The sequence below is a fragment of the Puma concolor genome, chromosome A2 (assembly GCF_028749965.1).
Source record: "Puma concolor isolate L17-30 chromosome A2, mPumCon1.1.hap2, whole genome shotgun sequence".
NCBI lineage: Eukaryota > Metazoa > Chordata > Mammalia > Carnivora > Felidae > Puma > Puma concolor.
Window position 1 is genome coordinate 83957012 of NC_141668.1, and position 27533 is coordinate 83984544.

The following is a 27533-nucleotide window of genomic DNA, read 5'->3' on the forward strand; positions in this document are numbered from 1 at the left end:
TAGTAACTGGAAACTGAGAAGTTCCTTATTAGCTCCCATGGAAACTTGGGGTCCTTTGTCACATATCCTCCCAGTCTGGAACACAACTGAAGAAATATTTCATTACTACCCTTTCAGCCTATGAAGACCATTTGTTTCTCTACTTTCTTTATAATCACTGCCTATCGTTTGGAAATTAACAGCAGTGATTAGGTCAGGGGGGATATAGAACTTACGACCTCCCCCCCCCCCCCCCCGCCCCCGCCAGATTTACACAAAGTCATTGGAAGGCTTTATTATGAAAGAAGCTAATTTTGCATCTTTAATACTTGAAATGACTTGTCTATTGAATTTTTATGTTTTGTAAATCAGAGGGCATACTTGACCCATAGAAGAACAACCCCTTTCCAGACTCATCTAATTTTTTGACTTTTTTTTCTTACCCGCTCCACCCTAAAGCGAAGAAACAAATGACAAGAAAATCTAGTGTTTAAATAATTTTTTAGTACATGTACGCCACCTTTTTCCATTTCTAATAGAAAGGTTAATGGAAGAAATCTTTTATTCTCTGTGTTTTTGTCATTTATTATTTGAAGTTTTTGTATTCTGAAATTTAAAATAACATCTTTCTTCTATAAAAACGTTTTCTCCTTTCTTTCTAAATGTAAACAACTTTTATGCAATAATTTTGCGTATATATTAGTTATTTCTGGTATTTTGATCTTAAAATTCCTTTTTGTATTTAGCTTGAATTCAAGTTTTCTAGTCTAGGGAATAAAATACAATTACCATTAAAAAACAGCCAAATTTTTCCATCATACTTATTTCTAAAGGATTTATAGCTGTTTGAAAAATAATTCCTGAAAGGGCCAAAATGTTTGTCATCAATTTAAAATATTATTCAGGATAAGGATCCTTAAAAATGTTTGAGAAATAGAAGCTTTTGTCAAGTATCTGATTGATAAAATTGAATGACAGCCCTCTATAATTTTAAAGACCATTCAGGTATTAGGTGTATAATCATCTTATTGCAGAATGCTATTTATTTCATTTGTAGTGAAGTCACTGCTCATACTCACTTGTATTTTACTCTATTACAGTCTGTTTTATAAACCAAGTCCTACTGTTAAAATCATATAAGTCTAAATTTATTGTCTAGTATTTATTCTCATGAAAAATTTTGAAAGATTTCCAAAGTAGAAAAATTGAGGAAGAAATCCTCTAGTGGTGGACACCGTATGGGCCTTTGACAGAGATGGAAGATGATAGCAAAAAGAAAAAATTAAGAGGTAGGAAATGTTTAAAATTATGAAAGGAAAAGGACAATAGTCTAGTGAATGTTCAAATAAACCATCTTTAAACACAAATATAATAAACTTGGCATTTGTGAGAATATTATAAAGCATATCATAGTACTTACCTCAAAGGACTGTTAAGAGAATGAAAAGAGAGCACATAAAATAAGTAGATCATTGTTAGATGATTTGTAAAAACAAAATCTATCTTGGGGCGCCTGGATGGCTCCATCATTTAAATTTCTGGTTCTTGTTTTTGGCTCAAGTCATGATCTCACAGTTGGTTAGATCAAGTGCTCAGGCATGTTGCCTGTTTGGGATTCTCTCTCCCTAACTCTCTGTCCCTCCCCCACTCATGCACAGGGTGCCTGTCTCCCTCTCTCTCTCTCTCTCTTTCACTCTCTCTCAAAATAAATAAGCTTAAGAAAACTATCCTACTATATCAGCAGCCCTCATTTTCCTAGGAAAACAAGTATATATTATATTAACCTTAATCTAATGGAAATACCATCACCAATAGAAGTTTTCAACATGGTATTGAGCACATATACACATCCTCTTTTTCAATCATTTTTTGAGTTAAATCACTGTTTTAATATTTAAGAAAACAATCAATTATAGAAGTATTCTAATATCAGTGAACTAAGAATTAATCGATTAGTTTCTTTTTATAGCTCTTTGGTCAAAGTTATTACAGTATTGTGAGTAGCTTGTGAACATGAACTTCAACAAATTTCGAGATAGGTTTTAGTATTTTAATGAATAGATTGTGAGCTGAAACTTTGAAAGTATATTTTCTTTGAAGAACATTGGTTTTTTTGTGTTTTTTCTTTTCAAATTATGTAATTTTTTCAGGAATAGAATTTAGTGATTCATCACTTACATGTAACACCCAGTGCTCATCCCAACCAGAGTCCTTCTTAATGCCCCTCACCCCTTCAGCACTTCCCCACACCTAGCACCCCGCCAGCAAGCCTCAGTTTTTTCCTCTGTAATGAAGAGTCTCTCATGGTTTGTCTCCTTCTCTGTGAAGAACGTTGTTTTATTTATTTTCAATATGAAATTTATTGCCACATTGGTTTCCACACAACACCCAGTGCTCATCCCAACAGATGCCCTCCTCAATGCCCAGCACCCACTTTCCCCTCCCACCCATCCCCCATCAACCCTCAGTTTATTCTCAGTTTTTAAGAGTCTCTTATGGTTTGGCTCCCTCCCTCCCTCTCTCTTTTTTTTTTCCTTCCCCTACCCCATGGTCTTGTGGTTTATTTACACAATGGAATACTATTTGGCAATGAGAAAGAATGAAATATGGCCTTTTGTAGCAACGTGGATGGAACTGGAGAGTGTTATGCTAAGTGAAATAAGTGATACAGAGAAAGACAGATACCATATGTTTTCACTCTTATGTGGATCCTGAGAAACTTAACAGAAGAACATTGCTTTTAATTTGCAGTCTCCTTTTATGTAATAAATGATATATTCCAGAGTTCTGCAGGTTTCAATCTTTGAAGTTCAGTTGAGTTTACTAAACATACAGTGATAAACAAAATATTTTGCTACCATAAACCAATTCTAACGGAATGTGTAGAATTAACAATACATATCTGGGGATTGAGGTATATTTTACTCATAGGGTGTTAAATAGTTTCTGTCTTTTCTCACTAACATTTATTTATTGTCTTTTTGATACTTGACATTCTGATTAGTGTGAGGTGATACCTTACTGTGGTTTTGATTTGAATTTCCCTGATGAGTAGCGATGTTGAGCATCTTTTCATGGCTCTCTTGGCCATCTGCATGTCTTGTTTGGAAAAATGGCTATTTAGGTCCTCTGCATTTTAACTGGATTCTTTCTTTCTTTCTTTCTTTCTTTCTTTCTTTCTTTCTTTCTTTCTTTCTTTCTTTCTTTCTTTCTTTCTGATGTTATTGGGTGGTATGAGTTCTTTAAGTGTTTGGATATTATTTTCAAATATGATTTTCAAATAAGTTCTTGCATTCAGTAAATTGATGATTTCCTTCACGGTTCAGAAGCTTTTTAGTTTGATGTAGTCCTGTTTGTTTCTGCTTTTGTTGCTCTTGCCTTTGGAGTCAGATCCAAAAAATTGTGGCTGAGACCAATATCAAGCAGCTCACCACCTGTGTATTCTTTTAGGAGTTTCATTAATTGAAATTTTACATTCAGGTCTTTAATTCATATTTTGAGTTAGTTTTTGTGTATTGTGTAAGATACTGGTTGTTTTATTGTTTTTGCATATAGCTGTCTAGTATTTCCAACAGTATTTGCTTAAGAGCGATTCACTCCCCACTGTAAAATTTTACCCCCTTTACCATAAATTAATTGACCATATATGCTTGAGTTTATTTCTGGGCTCTCTCTTCTGTTCCATTAATCTTTGTGTATTTTTTTATGCACAAGCTTTTGTTTTTAAACACAAGTTGTTGACATTGTCACATTTACGAATAGCAGATAAAAGGGGAAGAAAATGGGAGATTGATACTTTAATGGAATAAATATAAGAGAATTTCAGTTGAATCAAAGAAATGAAAAGCCTTTGCTTCAGATTGATTTGGAAGGCCAGAGAAACTGACAAATAATATAAAAGATTCTGGCTTCCATCAGTTTGATATGGAACACAAAGTGACAAGAAAGTACAGGCTTCTTTTAAAAAACATGAATAAGGGGCGCCTGGGTGGCTCAGTCGGTTAAGCGTCCGACTTCGGCTCAGGTCACGATCTCGTGGTCCGGGAGTTCGAGCCCCGCGTCAGGCTCTGTGCTGACAGCTCAGAGCCTGGAGCCTGTTTCAGATTCTGTGTCTCCCTCGCTCTCTGACCCTCCCCTGTTCATGCTGTCTCTCCCTGTCTCAAAAATAAAATAAACATTAAAAAAAAAATTTTTAAAAACATGAATAAGATTAATATCATAGAAAATACATTTCGGGAAGAGTGGTAAAATACATTTCAGTAAGCCATCAGTGTCTATATCAGAATGGTAACTGTGTGTTTAAGATCAAATGGAGTTTATTACTTCTTAACCTGAGCCTAATTTTGGGTTTTATGAAATGGAAATTTAAAAAGTATTGATCCGTTTGTTACCTCCTGATAGGACGTTTTACTGAAAGCTTGATTGAAATTTCCTTTTCTGGAACAAAAATGTGATATGTTTCTAAGTAATTAAATCCTGCCACTCTTGCCTTCTGAGGAATAAGGGTGGTTGGCATTCATGCATTCACAGCTGATGGAGATTTACATCATTTCTGGAAGTCAAAGGTTGTGAGTGAATTGCGGAAGAGAGCCACACAGTGATGGTGAGAAGAGCATGTCCGGCAATTTGAAGCATCTTTATAATACATGTACGACTCCTGTGGTAGAACTTGATGGTCGTACAAGCCCATGTAATCGTCGAGCCTCAGTCTCCTGAGGCTCAGTAAGTGTAAAGGCACAATAGATTACCTCATCATTCTAAGGGAGGCAGAAGGAAAATTGCTTCTTCTCCAAGTGCACAGCGAGTCTTAGTTGAAGTGTTATACATACAAGAGGTGCAGGCATTGTATCCCTGCGTACTTGATTTAAGTGAATAACTATTTTTAAAAGCAACATTTAAAAAAAAAAAAACTGTGTTAGAAGATAATAGGTTTTTATTGGTTTCAGTATCTTTACATTATCTCTTGATGGACTGTGAGGCATTCATTGATATATCGAATTTGTATTTAGTGCATTTATTTAATGCAGATGTGAAAATCATACTTGAAAGGCACATTTTGCTTTTTTGTTAAATGAAAACAAGAGAGAATAAAGCCTTCTGCCCACTGATTATTTTAATGGGGAAAGATGTTCTTGTTTATCAGAGTTAGGTCCACTATGTTTCCTTTGGCAGTCTGTCTTTGCTAAGTAAAGCTTCTTTGGTACTTAAGGACCTATAGAGCTTCTTGGTGTCAATAACTAACTTCATTCAAACTGATGGTTCATTGTTATTGAAACAGTGACTCCCCAATCTGATTCTTCCATGTAGATATCATAGCTAAGGTACAGATTCATTTCTCTAATTGCCTCCTGAATAACCCTTTTTAATGGTATCTCACAGGCACTGCCCCCCATTATGCTTAAAATTGAATGCATCATGCTTGTCCCCAAATATCCCCCCTGACTTAATATTCGTATCTTTGTAAATAGTGATATTTGGGCCCAAGACAGAAAGCCAGGACTCCTTTTTACCCTTTTCCCATCATGTCACTTTGATCTGCAGATTTTTTCTCCTAATCATCTTTTAAATCTCCTTACAATTCCCCAGGTCCACCACTTTTTGGTTTTATTTATTTTTATTTTCATTTTTTGCTTTAGACTATTGTTACTCCTCACTGGCTTGATGATACTAGCTTTCTATCTTATCTTCTCCATTTTCATCTGTCTTGCTTCCAATGCACAGTCTTCATAATAGCTTCTGAGGGAAGTATTAAGTGCCAATATGTTTATTTTGCACTTCAGCTTATAGGTCTCTATAATTCTCAGAATAAATATATTTTGTTGTTAGTGTTCTGGATCATCCTAGCAGTGTGTCCCTAATCCTATTCCTGCCACTGTTGTCCCACATGCCTCTTTCATTCAAACATTTTGAATAACATCCACCGCCTGGAATGCCTTTTTAAAAAAGAAAATAAAACAAAAACAAAAAACAGACAAGACTTCTGTGTCCTTCACAGGGTATTCCCTGAATCAGCCACCCAGCCTTCCTACCACCTCTCCACTCCTCTTTAAAATCTTGTGTGCCACTTGGGGTGCCTGGGTGGCTCAGTCGTGTAAGCAACAGGTCATGATCTCACGGTTCACGGGTTTTAGCCCTGTGTCGGGCTCTGTGCTGACAGCTCATGGCCTGGATCCTGCTTCAGATTCTGTGTCTTCCCCTCTATCTGCCCCTGCCCTGCTCATCCTCTGTCTCTCTCTCTCTCAAAACAAATAGAAAAAAAAAAATCTGTGCTCCAGGAACTCTTGAGTGACCACCACACCCTCCTCTGAGTCTCTAAACATATACTTAGCTTCATAGGCAAGTTGGCTGTTGCTAGAGTCTGTGATGCAGAAGCAAAATTTGATCAAAGATGCTTTGATTTATCTCTCTGTCTTCTCTATCAGATTTAGAGCAACTGGAGAAGAATTTTCACAATTTTTTTTATTTTAATTCCAAGAGACCAGTCAAGGTTTATTAATAAATGTTTTTTGAATGATTGAATACAGTGCTGGAATTAGACCTGCCCCTCTCTAGGATTTCATTTATTACAATAAAAGTGCCCAAATCATTTTTAATCTGTCATATATTCCTTTGTGCCTTATGTAATTGTTTGGATATTTTAGTGTTACAGGAAACCGTGAGTTTTTCTCCTTGAAATATCGTACTAGATCATAAAGCCATTCTATTGCCATCTGAATTTCCAACTTGTCAGTATCATTAGTATCTATTGTTTTCATAGAATGCTTTATGGAGAGTTCTTTGTCTTTCATGCTCAGCTTAAAATATTTCTTTAGACCGAATATTACTCAAAGCCTGATGTAAAGTAGCCACCTACTCCGTCTCTATGACATCCCCGTTTTAATTATTTAAAGAGCACTAAACAACACTGATAGGTTATTACTTATTCAGGTTTACTGTGTGTCGCTTCCCCTAGGATGTTAGAAGGCCTGACTGGATGACTCTGTAGCTCTGAAGAAAGAGTTGGCTAACTATAACCCACTGCCCTACTACTTATTTTTGTACATAAAGTTACATCTATTTTTCTATTTTTATTTGAGTCTAGTTGACACGCAATATTAAATTAGTTTCAGGTGTACAACATAATGATTTGACCAGTTTATACATCGTTAGGTTCACTCGAGTGTAGCGTCCATCTCTTCCATACCTCACTGTTATAATTTCATTGACTGTATTCATCATGCTGTGTTTTTCATTCCCGTGATTTATGCATTCCATAATTGGGAGCTTGTATCTCCCTCTGCCCTTCATCCAATTTTCCCAGACCCCTCTCCCTCCCTTCTGGGAGCCATTGGTTTGTTCTCTGTATTTATAAGTCTGATTACGTTTTTTGTTTATTGATTTATTTTTAGGTACTATTTTTGAGTGAAATCATAGGGTATTTGTCCTTCTCAGTCTGAATTAATTCATTTAGCACAATATCCTTTAGGTCCATCCATGTTGTCTCCAGTGGCAAGATTGCATCCTTTTTTTTATAACTGTATAATACTCTATTGTGTGTGTGTGTGTGTGTGTGTGTGTGTGTGTGTGTGTACCACATCTTATTTATCCATTTGTCTACTGGTGGACACTTAGGTTTTTTCCATATCTTGGCTACTATAAGTAATGCTGCAATAAACATGCGTGCATGTATCTTTTTGAATTAGTGTTACTAATTTTTTTAGGTAAATATCCAAAAGTGGAATTATTGGATCATATGGATTTCTATTTTTAATTTTTTGAGGGGTCTCCTATTTTCTGTAGTCCCTGTAGCAATTTAACATTCCTATCAACGGATACAATGCTTCCTTTCCTCCACATCTTCTTCAAAACTTGTTATTTCTTATCTTTTTTTAAATTTTAACCATGTAAATTAAGTTTTATTGGAACACAGTCACATCCATTTGTTAATGTGTTGGCTCTGATTGCTTTTTCCCACAGTTTGAATGTGAGTAGTTGTGACAGAGACCGTGTAGGTCATAGACCTAAAAATATTTCCTATCTGGTCCTTCAGGAAGAAACTTTGCCAGCTTCTGCCCAAGAGCTTCACTTAGTGCCTGACGCAGGATAGGATTTCACTAAGTGTTTGTTAGATGTATGTTTGATAGAAAATCAGGTGATTAAGAAATGAAGCAGAAAAATTGGTAGATACTTAATAGAAACCTTCATAGAAATATTGGTTGATTTAAAGGGCTTCCTAAAAACTGGGCTATGGTGTGATATTGGCTCTTCACATCCTCTATGTTAAAAGCAGTTGATCGATTACAGAACTTGAAGTGAAGCCAAAAAGAGGACCAGAATGATTGGACTCCTCCAGTTCAGATGATGATACCATTCACCTACCACTTGGGGTTAAAGGGAGAAAAAGGAATCATTGGATCATTTGTACCTGCTCAGAATGTAGCCTAATGAAGGATCAACTGAAATTGTTTTACCCTTTACTGAAAATTACCTCTAACTTAAAAAGGTGACCTAACACATGAGAATCACACATATTTGTTTACTGTTTCATTTATTTCTAACTATTTTTGAGTAAACATGTTAGTCATTACTGGTCCCTAAATGCCTATTATGCATTAAACATAGCATCATTTTCATTTTCCTAACAACCCTAGATATCCTAGGTGTGGTTTTCTCCAGCCTCTACCTGCAAAACTGTAAATGTGCATTAAACACAAAATGGTCCCATCCTATTGGGACCACTGTATTCTAGGTATTAGAGGAAAAATAAATAACGTACTGTCTACCCTAGTAATGGACAGTATAATAGGCATGAAAATAAACAAAGATAGTGAAATGTGGGAAGCATGTGATAGAGGTCTATAGAAAAAGCTATCGGAGAGTGGGGAGATACACATTCTGCTAAATGAGAAGGAGGTGGGGTGGGAAAATCAATAAAGAGAAGGTGATGCTCTCTGTGTTAAGAGAAAAGGAAGAAGGTTGATGTGAGTGGCCATGGTAGATAAAGTCCTGAGAGAGAAGACAATATGTGCAGTAACATGGGAGGGAGGCATCGGCACTGTTTCCTCTGAGAAAGGAACAGCTCTCATTATAGCCTGGGCTTATGGCACATAGAAAAGCAATCAAAGGGGAAGTCGGGCAGCTGGGAAGAAGACCATCTCAGACCAGCTTTTATGGAGAACAGCTGAAGACTTTTCATTAGGGCGGGCATTTGCCAAGTAGAACACCGTGGCAACAGTGGGAAGAATGGGTGAAAGTGAGCTAAAATTGGAAGCAGGGAGACTATTTGAAAGCTATTGCTAACGTCCTAAGTGGGTATAGTCATAGAGTCAGAGAAGTTAAGAAATACCTAAGAGCTAGCACCAACAAAACCTGGTCATTTACTATCTTCGAATTCCATTTACCAGCTCAAAAACCTGTAAGCCATTTCTAATAGTTTATGTGCAAATTATTTGTTTTGATTAGGTGTTGAATCGTTTATATTTCATAGCTATGTCAGAATAACTTGTGGTTCTTCCCCAACTGGACTTCGATAAATTTAAACCCTTGTGGGATATTAAGCTATAAATGAAAACTTAAAACACATGACATATTAAGATAGAAAAATATGTATGTATTTATTTGTTTATTTATTTTTAATTTTTTTTTTAACATTTATTTATTTTTGAGAGACAGAGAGAGACAGAGCATGAATGGGGGAGGGTCAGAGAGGAGACACAGAAACTGAAACAGGCTCCAGGCTCTGAGCTGTCAGCACAGAGCCCACTGCGGGGCTCGAACTCACGGACTGCGAGATCATGACCTGAGCTGAAGTCAGCCGCTTAACCGACTGAGCCACCCAGGTGCCCCAATAATTATTTATTATTAAATTGTTTGCTGAGTAACACAGCAGCCAGGGCTGATAACTATGAATTTCATGTGTCAATAAGTATATCACGTACATTAAAATCTGAAGCAATCACGCTCAGTACGTTGTAAACATCTTGAAAGCTGGCAGTTGATGTATTTCATAAATGTCTGTATAAATAACAAAATACGTACTACATGCTCTGCATGTATGCGCATAGGCACAATTCTCTATTCGTGAGCAACCACAGACACAGGGTGTTAATCTCGTCTTAAAAATGATCTTAGATTTCATTCACAACTGTGTAAGTAACAATCTAGCTTAGTGTCTTAGATATGTTTTGTTTTGTTTTATTTTCACTGTGAAGCAGTGCATGGTGTTTAAACCAAGGGATTTCTCTTCTCCATTATAGCCAGCCAGTACTGCATACTATGTTTCAGTGCATCTGATCTTCCACCTTAAAATCACCAGGCAGCTCTTTGTTCTAAAACTGGTTGACCCAAACCCTGAGGTACCAGGCAGCATGTGCCTCCTTGACGGTATCACCCTATTCCCTAGGAACCTTGTTATCCTTCTTCTTCAACCGTATCTTGTTATTTCAGCTTCAATACTTTTTGATCCTTCTTAGTGAATTCAGCAGTCCAGATTTACATGGTAGACATTAAATTGTGTATGCAGTTAGACAGTCTCAGAGCAAAGGCCAGGGAATTCCCATGTCTCATTTGGTCTGTAATTCTCAGCCAGCGTTTGCTTTCAGCTTTAACAGAACTGTGTATTCATAACTCCATACATACATGTGCATTTTTGCCTCTGGTGCGTATATTAGGTCTTTCGTATTTTATTCTACCAGAATTCTAGTGTGTCTGGGCTATATTCAGAGCTGCATTCACCAATGTGGTTTGATTTTGGGACCACTGGGAATATCCCATTGTAAAAATTACCTCCTCACCAAAATCACATGGTACACTGAATTATATCATTAGATTTATGTTTTTTTGTGTTTTTTTGTTTTTTTTTTCAGTTTGTATTCTCCTCTAATAATGCCAGTGGTTTTGGAAAAGTTAACACAGTGGTTTCTTCATGAGACTTTACAACAGGAAAGTGAAGTAGTGTCTTTGGCCATTCATTTGGGGTCGAGGCAAGAGAAAACGTGCCTTTAGGAAAGGGGAAAATATCAGGTTTTAATTCCTCATCTAGCATCTTACAGCTCCATCAGAATTGTTACATCAAGATAGTTCTCAAAAAATATCTTTTGCATGCTGGATATTAAGAGCTAAAAAAGATAATACTAATGATAAGGGTTGGTAATATTTATTGTGCAGTTACTAGGTGACAAACAGTGTTCTAAGTGCATGTAATCTTCAACACAGCTCCATGAGGCAGATGCGCTGATTATCCACATTGTACACGTGAGGAAGATGAGGTTTGCAAGCGGGGGAAACACTTTCCCAAGGTCAGGTAGTTTCTTCTGGCCTCAAAACATCAGGCCTATGAGTGGGAAGGCAGTCAGCTGGAATAGCCTGTGCCTACACTACCTTCATTTGTATACTCAATTCATAAATGGGAGTTTCAGGAAAGGGTACCACCAGGAACAAAATCTATTATATGCATTAAAAAAAAAAAAAAAAAAAAAAAAAAAAAACTCAGTGTGAGGTCTTGTAAATTTGGTCTAAATTGCATTTTAATTCTCACATGGCTTCCAACTCCACTTGAATGGCTTCGGTTTATTTTTATTTTTTGTAAAACTCCCATACTTTGTTTCACTTTTAAAAGCTGAAATAAAAGATGTTTAGAGCGTTTTTAGTTATTTTCATGTGTTCAAAATTTAACAGGCTCTGTGCTTCCTGAAAGATAATACTAATACATAGAAACAAATATTTAACTTTATTTTTTTTTTGCAATTTAAATTACAAATAGTTTAATTTATGATAAAAATACCTTTGGTGAAGTAATATCAATGAAAGCAATTGGAATGTCTTCTTCAGGTAATTACTCTGAAGTTCCTGGTTTCTATTTACAAATTAATGCAGTGTTTCCAAAATTAAAATGAAAATTTCAACCAAATGATTCAAATGAAGAGTATCTCATCATTTGAGAGTTTCTTAATAAATTAGAAGGAAGGTAGCTTCATTATGGAATCAACTGAATTACAGTCTAATTGCTCTATGTAAAAGAAATGTTGCTGTTCAAATAAAATAACTGATAAGACTAAAATAATAAGCTGAGCTGTAAAAGAAAGCTTTCATCTGTGCAAAGCAGCTAAAAGACATATGCACCATACAAGTTGTGTGTTTTTATTTTTGTTGGTGTTTGTTTATTTTTGAGAGAGAGCACAAGCAGGGGAGGGGCAGGGAGAGGGAGACACAGAATCTGAAGTAGGCTGTCAGCACAGACCCCAATGCGGGGCTCCAACCCACAAACTGTGAGGTCATGACCTGAGCCAAAGTCAGACACTTAAATGACTGAGCCTCCCAGGTGCCCCACACCATAGAAGGTTTTAAACAGCTAAGGAGAAGATTGTAATCTTAGCCATTTTTGACTGATTGCCTGTTACTCATAAACTCATTTGACAATCACATCAATCCTGCAGATTATCTAAGGATCCTTACTGCATTTGTGTGTTGTTTTTTTTGTTGTTGTTGTTTGGGGTTTTTTTTTAGATGAAAACAACAGAAGCATAAGGGGCTAAATGATTAGTTGTAAGTAGCATGTTGTGCCAGTGATACAGGCTCTTGGCTACCAAAGTTACTAATGGTTTATTTGGTTTTGATAATATTAGAAAAAAAAATTAAAATGCTTGAATGATGAAACAAAGTTTTTACCTTGTTTCCTCTACTTAGGATATTTCTTCAGCAGAATCCCTGGGTGCTTGCAAGAAAAATCTTACAAATAATCACTGTTTTATTGAAAGTGACATTAAAATCCTTCAATTAATAAACATGACATTAGATCCTAGGGTCTTCCATTTTCCTTGCATTATTCTTATTTTCTCTAATGATCAGGTGGATTCTTCTGAGCTCCATCTAGGCCCGCCACAATGTGCAGATTTCATTAAAGGACTCCAGCTGTGTTCTGGGCATTAGCCACGTGCTCAATCTATGGGAAACTGAAGAGAGGGAGCACGGCCAGAAATCTCAGTAATAGGGGCGTTAGAGAACTGACAAGGACAAGGGCCTTTTAATATTTGTACCAAACACACTGTGTTCGGAGTAAGGCTTATCTCTTCATTAGGGTCTACGTGTGCCATAGAGCCTTCTGTTGACCCATCCACAGTGGGAGATGGATTCTAGTGCCTGAGACATGCTTAGGGAGAGGAGATTTGGTCTTCCAATCTCCCTGTACCTTATTAATCTTTCATTTACACTGGGATTAGATGAGATTCCATTAGCCAAATCCACTGAAAAGATTCGTTCATTTTAATATTTATGCACCCTGTCTAGTCCTTAAAGTGGATTCTTTTTGTGTGTGTGCTTAATTGGATCAGTGGGTTTCTTATTAACATTTTTCTTTTTAGAGATGAAGTTGATGAATAAAATTAGTGCCACCAGCTCAGCTCATCTATTAAATATAACTTGTAATGACTACCTTATGCACTACAGGATAAAATGAACAAATGTGACAGAGATACAATGAGTTTAGAATCACATAGTAAGTGTTGAATCATTAAGAGAAAAACAAAGCAAAACTGTAATTGACTGTGAATGTATAAACACAGGAAGTGGGAAAGGATGATATTTAATGGCATTAAAAGGTAACTTTAAAATCCTCACTTCTTAAGGTGTGAGAATCATGCGTTACTTAGAATTTCTGAGACTAAAATGAAAATTTGTCCAACTCAAAGGGTCTCGAAATGTAGCCCAAAGTATTAACTTGATATCATGAAATACTATTTTTAAATTACCTTACCTCTCAACTTCGAAGACATTTTGTTTTGGCTTTTTGTTGACACCATTCATCATGAATATTGCTTTTTACATAGTGCAGTGAATGTGTTGTGTTTATAGTTGTACTTGAGCAAGATTTCTAACCCTGGGTGGTGGTGTCATTTAGGGCTGGGTAGTTCTTTGTGGTGGGGTTATCTTGTGTGTGGTAGGAAATTAGCAGCCTCCCTGGCCTCTCCCTACTGCCTGCTAGTAGCCTCCCACATGTCACAACAATCAAAATGTCTCTAAGCGTAGCTGAATATTCCTTGGGGAGGAGTATCACTCTGGATTGAGAAATACTGTGCTACAGAGGCATAGTTGTTTTTGTAATTTGTTCCACATTTGAAATTGTAGATAATCAGAGCTCCACATATAATGAAAGCTTAGAAATCAATTGCTCAGAAACTATAAATTTTAGAATCTAACACAATGGAATGCTGTCTTTACAGCTCTCACTGTATTTTTTTGTCAAATTGAATACCTTTTCTGGGTTTTTCTTTTTTTTTTTTTTTGTCATTTAAAAAGAAAATAATATTAGTATCTCACTCAAGGTGTCATTTTAAAAGTTAAATGACATGGTGCATAGAAAATGGTTAACACACCTGTCACGCAGTAAAGGCTTAATAAATATTACTCACTTGGCAGTAGTTTAAATAAAAATGCCAATTTTATCTAAATGCCAGGCTATAATAGATCAGTTTTATTAAATGGAAATAGTATATTAAACATTTTGGCCAATTCTCTAGTTTTACTTATTTACCTGTAACATATCAAGCACTATTAAAAATAATTTTAGTATCTAGTTTGTTTCACTGCTTTCATATCTACAGGTCTTATCAAAGACTTGTCAGAACTATCGTGGGTTATATAAAACACCTTTTGCTACAGACTTATCAAAATTATTTTATATTTGGAATAAATCATAACTGTTGTGTTTTTATTTGATAGCTTCTCTCTGCTTCATTTGGAAGATGTGGTTGACATTTATGGGCATTGTAAATAACCTTAAGGTTTTCCAATAGTCACATAGTGCTTTCCAAGCACAGTGAGGCCCTGAACCCTGAGTAAATCAAGAAAATGTACTCAAATTGAAAAGGGAGCAATAGTGCAACACTTTGTGGGTTGAAATTGGCAGAGGAAAATGGCATTCAGAACTTGTCAATGACTCTGTAATCCATGTCATAAATAAGATGTAGATTTACCTCGTGTATCTTGGAAGAATTAGCAGGAAATGTAAGGTACTTCTTTTGTGCTGTTAGAAATTAGAGTTTTCTTTGTTCCGCCGAGAAGCCAGATTGAACAATAGGATATTCTACAAGAGAGAATTGCTGAACCCCAAGGCCATGTTTTGAAAACTAAGTATAAGAAGAACAGAGATGTGTATTCTCCGCGTTCTGATTCAATTAGCAGGGAAATTCTGTCTTACCTTTCAGAGTAGAGGCCCCTGAGTCAAGGTTTGCTTTTCCAGCATTCACTGCTTCTAACAGCTTAGCCTTGCACATTATAAAAGACTTATTTTTTGCAACATCTAATATTCTAAAAGATAAAAAAATCTTCATTTCTGAAAAGCAGACTTAGAATGAGGACTGATTTTACTCTTCAAGCAGCCATAAGACACTTAGTTAAGTTCCTTGGAAGGAGGATGAAGTTATGTTTGGCTAAGAAATATTTGGAGTTCTTTTAAAAAGATAATTTGTTATGAAATTCTTTTTTTTTTAATTTTTTTTCAACGTTTATTTATTTTTGGGACAGAGAGAGACAGAGCATGAACGGGGGAGGGGCAGAGAGAGAGGGAGACACAGAATCGGAAACAGGCTCCAGGCTCTGAGCCGTCAGCCCAGAGCCTGACGCGGGGCTGGAACTCCTGGACCGCGAGATCGTGACCTGGCTGAAGTCGGACGCTTAACCGACTGTGCCACCCAGGCGCCCCTTTTTTGTTTTGTTTTGTTTTTTTTTTTTTTAATTTGTTATGAAATTCTTATATGAAACATTTTTTTTTTTTTTTTTTTGGCTGCCAATTCATGTCTGTATTTCTGCAATTAAAATAAAAGTCTTTGCATTTTTATTTCTTGCCCTGGACATTCAAATAAAGATTATGACCTACAGAAAAGTAATTGCTTTTAAACATCTTTGTAATATATAGTCACAAACCGAAACTGAAAGTCTGTTGAATTTTAGTGAGTCAGAATACCAGTTACTTTTTGAGTATTGAGTCTTTATGAGAATGAACAGTACACTTTCATATTCTTATTAAACAGTATTACTTGCTGAAAATAATATTCTGAAGAATTTGGACTCATTTTTTTCTTCATCGTGGAAGGTTTAGATTTTGATAATGTGAAATGAAAAATCGAATAATAACTTTTAAGTTGTTGATTGCACTAGGCTTTCTACCCAGTGGTAGCCAGAAGAATTATTTAAAAACATCTTCCTAAATAACATCTACTTATAAATTTAAATGAGAAAGAAAAAAAATTGTGTATGTAATTATAATGGAGGTAGCAGGGAGAAGATAAAAGATTCAGGAGATGACATAAACTTGTTTTAGCATGGCCAATATCCCTCATTAGTTTCATTCTATCATCTGCAGAGTACCCAGTTATTTCAGTATTGTTTATCCTGAATTACGCCAATAGTGTAGAAATGGAGAGATGTTAGACACCTTAGTAATTCTGGAGAAGCTGTTGAATTTTACAAGTTTAAGCAGATAACTAGGAAACCAAAATAAGATATGTTTCTTGGTCAAATGTAATACTGTGAATCAGAAAAATATAGCCAGATAACCAAGAAAGATCTGAAATAGCATTCATACTTTTTTGTTTGCTTTGATGGTTTACATATTTTTTTTTTTTTTTACATTTTAACGTGTTCAATATAGTTAAAATTAATTCCTAGTGCAACAGTTGATTTACTTTGTGATTTTGGTGTTTTGAGGCATTTGAACAGTATAATTGAACGAGTGTCTCTCTAACGTTTTCTGATTAAAAACTAGAGATCCATACTCTCTCCATAGTATAAAAATCCCTTGAAGTAGAACTGTTGGATTAAAGAACAAGTGAATTTTGATAGACAGCTATAGCCAAACTCTTAATCTAAAGAGGTTGCACTAAGTTTTCAATCCCATGACAGATTCTTTGAATTTTGATTTCTTGCTGTGGTCGTTCAAGTAAAGTTAATGAGTAATAGAATAATGATTGCACTCAAAAATCTTTATAAATGTACAAGGGCAAATGGAAGCATCTGTATCTTTAACTGGTATAAAACCTTGCACATGTGATAGGTATACAGTACCATTTCTGTCATATGAATGAAATTTAAAATCAGTTCAAATACCTATTATACAGAGTTTTGCTGTACTTAGCTTATTTGCACATGCACAAGTTTTGAGAAAAATATTTAGAAATCTGCCTCAGTAATATCTTACCTGAAAAAGAATTTTCAGGTATATAAACAAATCTTAAGACCTATACTGTAATAAGAATATTTCAGAGCTTGACTTTTCCTGTAAATACATAGAAGTGTAATTCACAATCAGCATATCAAAACCTGGTAGTTAGTAGTTGTTGTCAAATAAAACTAAGAAAAAAATTAGCAGCCTTAAAAACAAATAAAACTTTATTAAAAATAATAATTAGATATCACTTGCTTAATGGGAATTAAAGAGTCAAGGAAATTGAAGAGATAAGTTAGAATAGATTGGCAATTAATGAAGTGTATCTGGATCATAAATAAACATGATTATTTGTTCCGTAGAATATTACTGTAAAACTCATGAATGTTTAAAGAAAAGTACAATGTTCCTCTTTTTCTGTGCTGTTTTGTATATAACTATAAATATTCATGAATAGTGAGTATTAGTTCAGGTTATCTATGTGAATATAAATTTTTATATAACAGGCCACTTAATGTTCATTGGATCATGCTTTTGAATATGAATTCACCAGTATCTCACATGCACTATGGATCAGACCCAGCTCATGAATATTCACACACACACAACTGATCTTTCTGCAAGTAATCACATCCATAAAGATGGAAATCTTGTTAGTTCTCAATAATGAGAAATGCATTAGGATGCTGGTCCCAGAACAATTTCACAATACCCTTGTTTTCATTTTTTTTTTTTTTTGTAAATGATAAACTTTAAAATATAAACACAGATGCTGTGCATCTTTCTAAATAGAAGCTTTTTTTTTTTTTCTTTTACCTTTACAAAATACCAGGCATGATTTAACCATGACTGCATTTGCTTCCTTTATTTGCTGTGGTCACAGGGAAGAATAAGAGTTAAGCATTATCTCCAGTCCTTATCCCAAACTCATTTCCATTGTTTAGGCTTGGCCATAGATTCTCAAGTGCACGGTGGTGCAATCTCCTGATCTGCTAGGGCCGTGGTACATATTTTACACATAAAGGAGGGGGAGGGGGATATGAGATGATGTGTGTCATCTTTTTCTGTAAAGGGAACGTAATATTCAAAGCTAATTACATGTTTAATATGTTAGACATGAGATACTATGATCATGGAGGACCATAATTATAAATTATATGCTAAATCTCACATTATAATTATCTTTCATTATATGAGTGGCATATGTTTTAAAAATTTTTTTTTAATCTTTACTTTTGAGAGAGAGAGAGAGATAGCGTGTGAGCAGGGGAGGAGCAGAGAGAGAGTGAGACACAGAATCCGAAGCAGGCTCCAGGCTCTGAGCTGTCAGCACAGGGCCCAATGCGGGACTCGAACTCATGAACCATGAGATCATGACCTGAGCCGAAGTCGGATGCTTAACCGACTGAGCCACCCAGGGACCCCAAATGGCAGATGTTTTTAATACCTATCCAAGATCAGTCCGTAGTTATAAGTAAGAATCAAGATCTATGGCCTGGCCCTTATTAGCAACATCCTCTGATATTTAATTGAAGTAACCAGAAAAAAAGAACTATTGTTCATAAAGGTAGTAGTAAAGCATCGGGTACTCCCTATTTCTAACACTGATGTATTGTCAAGTCCCTGAATGAATGTTTTTCTTTGTCAGAATCTATACGTTTGTTGCTATGGTATAAATACAGTTAATAAACTATGCTAAATGACCAACATCTTTTCTTTCCAATTTTAGTAACAGATCAAATTATGTTCGTTTATTATGGAGATTCATCAAGAATTGAGGGGAGGGTGGCAATCAAACTGTGCCCTTATGTGTTGTGTAGATTTCTTCAGAGCTGCTTCGAGGGGAGGAATGCCTCCCACCCCTTCTCTTCCAGGAGAGCTGCTCTGGCCTGCTTTATACATCACAGTGGTTCTCAACAGGGAGCAGTTTTGTTTGTATTCTGTTCTGACAGTGTCTGGAAGCCTGCTGCTTATCACCACTGGGGGTGTGGGCTGGGTGATACTGGCATCTACTGGGTAGAGGTCATAGGTGCTGCTAAACACCGGGCAAAGCACAGAATAGCTCCAACAGAATTCTTCCAACAAAGAATTACCAAGCCCCAATTGTCAATATGGCCTCCGTCATACAAAAATTTGTTGCAGGAAATCATTCCATGTCTAAACTTGTTGGTAGCCACTGGATTAGAGTACTTTTAGAGGTAAAGTGATGAAAATATGTAGCATTATTTTGCAAGTAAGTGAAGACAGACTCAATTATTATAGATACGACTTTTTCTTTTTGTTTCTCTTAGCAACAATCGTGCTAAATGAACTCAACTGGACAAGTGCCTTAGATGAAGTTTTCAAAAAAAATCGAGAAGAAGATCCTTCGTTGTTGTGGCAGGTGTTTGGCAGTGCCACGGGCCTGGCCCGATATTATCCAGGTAAGTGCTCAATGACTCAGGAGACATCAAATAAAATTGTAAGCACCAGACTTAATATTTCTTGAGAACACTCTGTTACCTTTTCCAGTATTGTAAGAAAAAGATACCACCCTACTTTTATAAGGAAAGAGTGTTCTTCCTTGCATGGCTCTGTATCTACCCAAACCACCCTAAACCACAACACCTTAGGAAGAGCTGGAGCGGTTGGTACCCGGCCTCAGGCCAGGCTGCAGTGACACCGTGAGCAGGGTCTGTGGACCTGGAACAAGATGTTATCGTGAATCCTGTAATAATTCTGGGATTCGGGTCCATCCCTCAGCATGGGCAGGGTGTTGAATTACATGAGAGGATGGAATAGAATTTTTAGAAACTAATGAAATATTTCTTTCCAGATTTCAAGTCTGTGTTTTGTTTTCTTTTGTTTAGTGTTTCATTTGTTTTTTAGAGAGAGAGAGAGTGTGTGTGGGTGTGAGAGCACGAACAGGGAGAGGGGCAGAGAGACGGGGAGACAGAGGATCCAAAGCGGGCTCTGTGCTGACAGGCTGACAGCAGCAAGCCCAGTGTGGGGCTCGAACTCACAAACCATGAGATCGTGACCTGAGCTGAAGTCGGACGCTCAAACCATTGAGCCATCCAGGCACCCCTCAAGTTTGTGTTTTTATATGAGAAGTGTTGATGCTTTGCTATAATAAGTGAGTATGGATTTGTTAAAATGAGTATGACAGGAAAGAAAATGAAATTTCAAAGAAAATAGAACTACTCGAAGTGTCAAGTTGGATTACTTTTGAAGGTATCTTAGTGATGACATGTATTCAATGAAGATCAATATAGTTTACACATTAAAATGAATAAACTTTTTTTAATATCCTTTATTCTTATAAAGGCCGGTGAGGAGAAATAAACCTTTAACAAAAAGGAAAAGTTGATGACTAGTATAGATCTTGGGAACCTATTGAAAAGACTTTAAATGAAATGTCTGTTGGTATTTTTAACTTTGCTGTTTAGAACAAGCTGAGAAGCACAAAATGCATTGTCTATCTCAACGTCATGGCCTCTCGTGGAATACATACTAGATAATTTGGCTTCAAACAATTGCAGTATATAGAGGACTTCTTCTTGAGACCTGAGTTTTCTAAATATCTTTAACAAATAGAATTATTCATAATAAAAGTTACCACAGTGAGAATGGTGTGAAATAGAAATGAGCTAATCTCTAGCTTTGTGTGGCAATAACAACGAATAAAAGTATGTGGGCATCTTCAGACTGAATAGCGCTCAAATTATGTGGTAGACATAGAACTTCTGCACGAATGAAAATGGCAGATGGTAAGCTCGGTGATAGTTATTTCTTTTGTAGAAACCCAATGGACAAGGAGAGTCCTTGTTCTTTTTTTCAAAGTTGAAGAAAATTATGAGTTAATAAAATGATATTAATATCTATGTAGTATTACCCCACAGGTTGTTAGAATAGTAGAATTGTCTTGTTGCAGAAATGTTCAGTGTAATACAACCCTTCCTAATGCTCTTGAGTTAATTACTCATACATTAAATATCATGCATCAGTAGATTGGAAATTTTAGTATATAAGATCATAAAAATAAAGCAGCACTACTCATAAGCATACTAAGCCTGGTATAATAAACCTTAAAGTTATAACAGTTCTTACAAAACATTTTAAGTATTATTTTGAAATACAGTAGTGAGACACCTGATGACCTATTCAGTAATACATAAAAATAAGAATACATTTATCGTATAGCCTTTAACATGTATTGCCTCATTACAAAATTCCATATATGAGCAACAGAGAGAAAGGTGGGAAAAGAGAGAAAATGAGCGCAATAATGGAAAACCAAGAACCCGGTACCAGAGGAAAATTGATGATGCTGAGAAGGAAAAAAGAGACAAAGTTTCTAAGACCAATAGGAAAGGGAACTGGCCAGGGGTGGGCGGGGGAGAGAATGCATAAGAAAGGAGAGAGAAAACCTAGGATCCAGAGGAGGAAGAGGGAAAAATATGTTGTGTTGTGAGCACTTTTCAAAGATGGCTCTTTTTGTAGTAGTGGCTAACCTTTAACTCTACTAATTATCTTCTACATTCTTTCATTTTATTATTTTTTTCAAGTTTAAAAAATTTTTTTAAATATTTATTTTTTGAGAGGGCGAGAGACAGAGTGTGAGCGGGCAAGGGGCGGAGAGAAAGGGAGACGCAGAATCTGAAGCAGGCTCCAGGCTCTGAACTGTCAGCACAGAGCCTGACACAAGGCTTGAACTCACAGACTGGGAGATCATGACCTGAGGCAAAGTCAGTCACTCAACCCACTGAGCCACCTAGGCACCTCTACATTCTTTCATTTTAAATGTAATCCAGGATAACAGCTTTAATTTTTTCTTACCCCTATTCAAACATTTTTAAATGTGTTGACATCTGTTTGCTTTACCTTGGAAAATATTTTTGAATATTTAGTTGAATCCTTGTGATTTCCCCCCATAATAATAGTTGTGGAAGCAATCCCCAGATCCATTGCAGCACTTAGTTTCAAGCAAAGTTTGCCAGACAAGTTGGTTCACTCAGTGACTGATGGATTGAATTCATTTACCTGTTAGAGGAGGTTATTTTTTTTTTTTTTATTTTTTAATGTTTATTTTTGAGAGAGAGAGGGAGAGAGAGCACGAGTGGGGTAGGAGCAAAAAGGGAGACACAGAATCCGAAACAGGCTCCAGGCTCTGAGGGGTCAGCACAGAGCCCGACGTGGGGCCCAAACTCACAAACCATGAGATCATGACCTGAGCCGAAGCCGGATGCTCAACCGACTAAGCTACCCAGGCACCCCGTTAGAGGAGGTTATTTAAAATCGCTTTCTTGCCTACTATGAAATACACTTGACCTAACTGAAACTTTTGTGACTCTGTTCCTAAGTTCTTTTTATTTTCTTTTTTATTATCTGTTGGCATACAAAAAGCCATACGCACACAATGGGTACATCTTGATGAGTCTGGAGATAAGTATACACCTCTGATACCGTCACTGTAATCAATATTATAAACCTATCCATCATCTCCAGAAGTTCCCCCCCCTTATTTATTATTACAGTTTTTGTGATAAGAGGGTTAGCAAATTTTTAAGTGTATAACACAGTATTTTTAACTATAGATGTTATGCTGTACAGAAGATCTCTGGGATTTATTCATTTTAAATAACTGAAACTTTTAATACCTCCCCTTTGCCACTTGCCCCAGCCCCTGGCAACCACCATTCTGCTCTCCTTCTACAGCTTTACTCTTTTCGATTCCTCATGTAGGAGTATCATCTAGTATTGGTTTTTCTGTGTCTGCCTTATTTCACTTAGTTTAATGTCCTCCATGTTCATATGTGTTGTCACAACTGGCAGAATTCCTCCTTTTCTTTTTTTAAAGCCTGAATGACGTTTTTTAAATATTAATTGTATAATAGAACCAAGTCTGTGTTATCAAGCACATTAAGACACTATTTTTTAAAAATGTTTATTTATTTATTTTGAGAGAGAGAGAGCATGTGCGTACGCATGTCCACAAGCCTGTGTGAGTTGGCGGGGGGGGACAGAAAGACAATCCAGGCTGTCAACAGAGCCTGATACGGGACTCAAGAGATCATGACGTGAGCCTAAATCAAGACTCAAAAGCTTAACTCACTGAGCCACCCAGGTGCCCCAAGATAATATTATAACTTAAAAGCAACCTAACATATTTCGGTTGATGCTGACATGTTTTCAACACATTTAACGCTTTTTTCTGAGTGTAAAGACTATTTCTAAGTGAAGCGATTTTAAAAATTTCTTATTAAACCATCCTTTTTTCTCTGATTTTAGCTCTTACCATTTTGAATCAGGCCTGGGTAATATAGAGTGGCTCATCCTGATGAGTGTCTGTTAAAGTAAAGGTCAAAATAGCCTAAAATTGTTCATTATCTTCCTATGAAAGGAAATAGAATATATGTTACTTTTACTTAATTGGATTTTTATATAACAAGACTTGTACCTCAGACTTAGATCTCCCTAGTAGCTGTGAGATACTGATTGGATCTTCTAAATGTTCTCAGCCTTTATCATCAAATCTGAAAAATATGAACACCAACTCCTCATTTTATTTCCTGAAGGTTGTCGTCAATGAGATAATAAACTGTAAAGTACTTTGGAAGTACAAAACAGTAGGCATTTTCATGAGACTGAATATCAGTTAGAATAATTTGCCTAAATTCATTTTTCTCTTCATGTGAGAAATTGAAGGACATGATTGAGATTACAGTGAGTTGGCAAGGAAGGTGAAATAGAAATATGGAAGGCGTTGTAAACAAATGACTAAGCAAAAGTATCTCGCAGTAACCTCACATGGTGGTATTGGTCTGAAAATGAAGGTTTAGCCTATGACCTTAGTTAAGTCACTTCTCAGTAGGGTTTCCAGGTAAAATAAAAATTGCCCAGTTAATTTTGAATTTCGTATAAACAACAAAGAATTTTTTAGTATAGGTGTGCAATATTTGGGAAGTATTTACACTAGAAACGTATCTGATCTTTATTGAAACTCAGATGTAACTGGGTGTCCTATATTTTTTTTTTTTAACTAAATCCATCAACCCTCTGTCTCGGGCTTCGAGTCTCTACACCGGTAAGATGAAAAAATCAGCTTCCAAGCTATGTTGCAGAATTGTGAGGATCAAACAAGATCTATTTCATATGTATATATTTAGCTCTTTTTCAAATGTTTATTTACCTTGGGGGGAGAGAGAGAGAGAGAGAGAGAGAAAGAGAAAGAGAGAGCGATTGCGAGCAGGGGAGGGGCAGAGAGAGAGGGACACACAGAATCCCAAGCAGGGTCCAGGCTCCAAGCTGTCAGCAAGGAGCCAGACGCGGGGCCCAAATTCACAAGCCGTGAGGTCATGACCTGAGCCAAAGTCGGACGCTTAACTGACTGAGCCACCTAGGCACCCTTTCCTATATTAATCTAAGTGTAGAAATTTTATATTTGTAAAAAAACGTGTCAACTATCTTTTTTTACAAATTTTTGCCACAATTATTGGAAATAATGTGTTATTATAATAGTAATTGAAAATAAAGCAATTATTGAAAATAATTCAGATACTAGGACCCTCTGATTCACAATAGAGTCTAAAAAAATTCTCTTGTTCAGTATTGAGATGTAATTTAGAGCAGAGCTACTTGGTGTGAGAGGGTTAAGCAAGTATATTCTACCAATATAGCCAGGGGATAACACTTCTATCACTTGATGTGGTGATCACCTTTGCAAAACACCCACAGACTTCAGCAAAAAGGCAGGAGCACAATAAAGTATAAATTGTAGAATTGTTAAAAGAGGAAAATAATTAAGTATGCTTTTTAGCAAATTGCCTACATATAGGAGAAAGTCAGTGATGGTCAGCTAGTCTCATTAGTCCTACTTATCAGGTTATTTAAATGACATGGAAAAACTACTGGCTCCAAATAAGGAACTTTCTAGAGCTGACATAATATAAAGGCACCTCTGTAGTTCTGAAAAGTAGTTTGGTTAGTAATTAGTGGAGGGTTGAACTCGGACATCTGTCCTTGAACTGAATATCCATAAATTCTGTTTTCTAATTTGGTTGATGTGTAAGGAAATAAACTGTAAGAATAATTCTGTGTATCTTTTTTCTTCTCTTCCTTCTCCTACTCTCACTCCTCCACCCCCTCCCTTCCTCCTCTTTCATGTCTCCAACTTAGAAGGTAGATAAGCTGTGTAATCATATGAGGAGCACTATACTAGGTGAATCTCACTCCCTCACTCAATTTGTGTGAAAAGTGCCATCAGCCTCGTTGTGTACTTTGGCTAAGTCATGTTACGTCTCTGAGCCTATTTCTTCACCAGTTACTTGGGATGGTTGAAGGGGATCTCCAGTGCAGACACTAACATTATCTCCTTATCTGTTGAGGCCTTTGGCATTTGCTAAGTCCACAGTCTTTGTTCTGTGGGGTAAAAAGAGTGACTTGACCTAGTCGTACAACTAGCTTCTTGGCATAGCTGAAGCCACCCATGTCTAGTGACATCTTCACTGAGTATGTGCTCACTGGCAAATCAGCTTAATTCATGAGTGCTTTCCTTTAAAAGTTCTTAATTGATTTGGATAAATTAACTTTAAAGCTAATAAACTGCTTTCAAGAGCCATCAACATTGTGAATTTTTACCCATCATAAAAACGTAGGTACAAATTATTCATTTACCTGTTAGTATCTCCTGAAATTGTTCTACTTCCTGATGTAAGTGGGATTGTAATTAGGAGTTAGTGGCTCACTGAAATGCCAATGGAGGCAATACTTACTCTTTTTTTTTTTTTTTTTAAGATAATTCGTTGTATTTGCAAAAAAAAAAAAAAAAAAACAAAACAAAACAAAACAGAGAGAGAGATAAACTAAAAATCTACTCATTTGGGGGCGCCTGAGTGGCTCAGTCAGTCGGGCATCCGACTTTGGCTCAGGTCATGATTTTGCAGTTCACAAGTTCGAGCCCCACATCCGGCTCTGTGCTGACAGCTCAGAGCCTGGAACCTGCTTCAGATTCTGTCTCTCCCTCTCTCTCTGCTCCTCCCCCCACTCATGCTCTCTCTGTCTCTCTCTCAGAAATAAATGAATGTTAAATTTTTTTTTTAAAAATCTACTCATTTTCATATGACATTTTCTTAATGTCTTATTAAACACATGTTCTTTCTCTTCCCTCCATCATTTGTTCACAGCAAAACCATGGCATTACAGTAATGGGACCTATTATAGGTTCAGTGCGTGTTAAATATACCTCTGGGAGAAGACTCTTTGTTGTTATATCTGCGTAGATTTTTGCCAGAATGCAATGCAAAAGAACTTGTGTATGAAGTATATGGATGGTCAGTTGTCCCTGCGTTGCTTACTACTTTGAGAAAAATAGCTCAAAAATATTTTAAGCATCAAATAGCAGCTGACAGTGTAGTCCAAAGAATACTTGTTTTCTTTTTGGTTAATTATGAAGGTGGCATTTGATAGGTTTCTGGCCAATTTGAGGAAAATGGGATAGCATTGGAGCCTTGACATTTATAGTATTTATAGAAGTCCTGCTTTCCATGAGCAATTATCTTTTTCAAAATTCCTATTTTTTTTTTTACTTTTTTACTTTGATATTTGTGAATGGATGTAGGGTTTAAGTAAATGTATTATGTTTGCTGATGACTATATAAACAAACTTTAAATGTTTATTTATTTTTGACAGAGAGAGCACACCCGCATGTGCACAAGTGGGGGGCGGGGCAGAGAGAGAGGGAGACACAGAATCTGAAGGAGACCCAGGCTGATGGCTCAGAGCCTGATGAGGGACTGGAGCCCATGAACCAGGAGAACATGACCTGAACTAAGTCGGATGCTTAACCGACTGAGCTACCCAGGCACTTCTGTATAAACAAATTTTAAATGAAGTGACTACACTATTTTTTTTTCATGCTAATAGTTATTAAAATCCAGTGTATGAGGAATATAACCAACTACAAAGAAAATTTGATTTTACACTATGGAAGTTTTTTTTTACTTAAGTCAGAGTATCAATCAGTTGTATAGATGGGGGCTGATAGGGAAGCTTCACAAATAAGGGGTCCACATTCTTGTTTTAATTCTCTGTCATCGGAATACGGCCTCAGCCTCAGGCCCACCAGTGTTAATTGTGCTCTTTTTTAAGGGACAATGTTTAATGTTTTCTTTCTTCCTTTTTCTCTTTCTTTCTTTCTTTTTTTTTTTTTTTTTAAGAGAAGAGAGACAGAGAATTCCCCAAGCAGGCTCCACACTGTCAGCACAGAGGTCCCATGCAGGGCTCAAACTCACATACTGTGTGATCATGACCTGAGACAAAATCAAGAGCTGGACACTTAACTGACTGAGCCACCCAGGTGCCCCCTCCCTCTTTTTAGTTGTACTTGCTGGACTTTACATAGAACCTTTCCCCTTGTGGGACGTTGGCCAGAATTTA

The 27533-nt window shown here is 36.4% G+C and overlaps 1 protein-coding gene across 9 annotated transcripts in view; it reads left to right on the forward strand.

Annotated features, from left to right (window-relative positions):
- CACNA2D1 (calcium voltage-gated channel auxiliary subunit alpha2delta 1) overlaps positions 1 to 27533 on the forward strand; it is a 494087-nt gene that overhangs the window by 334716 nt on the left and 131838 nt on the right. For all 9 annotated transcript variants that reach the window (XM_086696816.1, XM_086696813.1, XM_086696812.1 and 6 more), the window contains one exon: positions 19408 to 19539. In XM_086696816.1, the coding sequence (XP_086552942.1) occupies positions 19408 to 19539 (132 nt within the window). The remainder of the gene's footprint in view (positions 1 to 19407; positions 19540 to 27533) is intronic.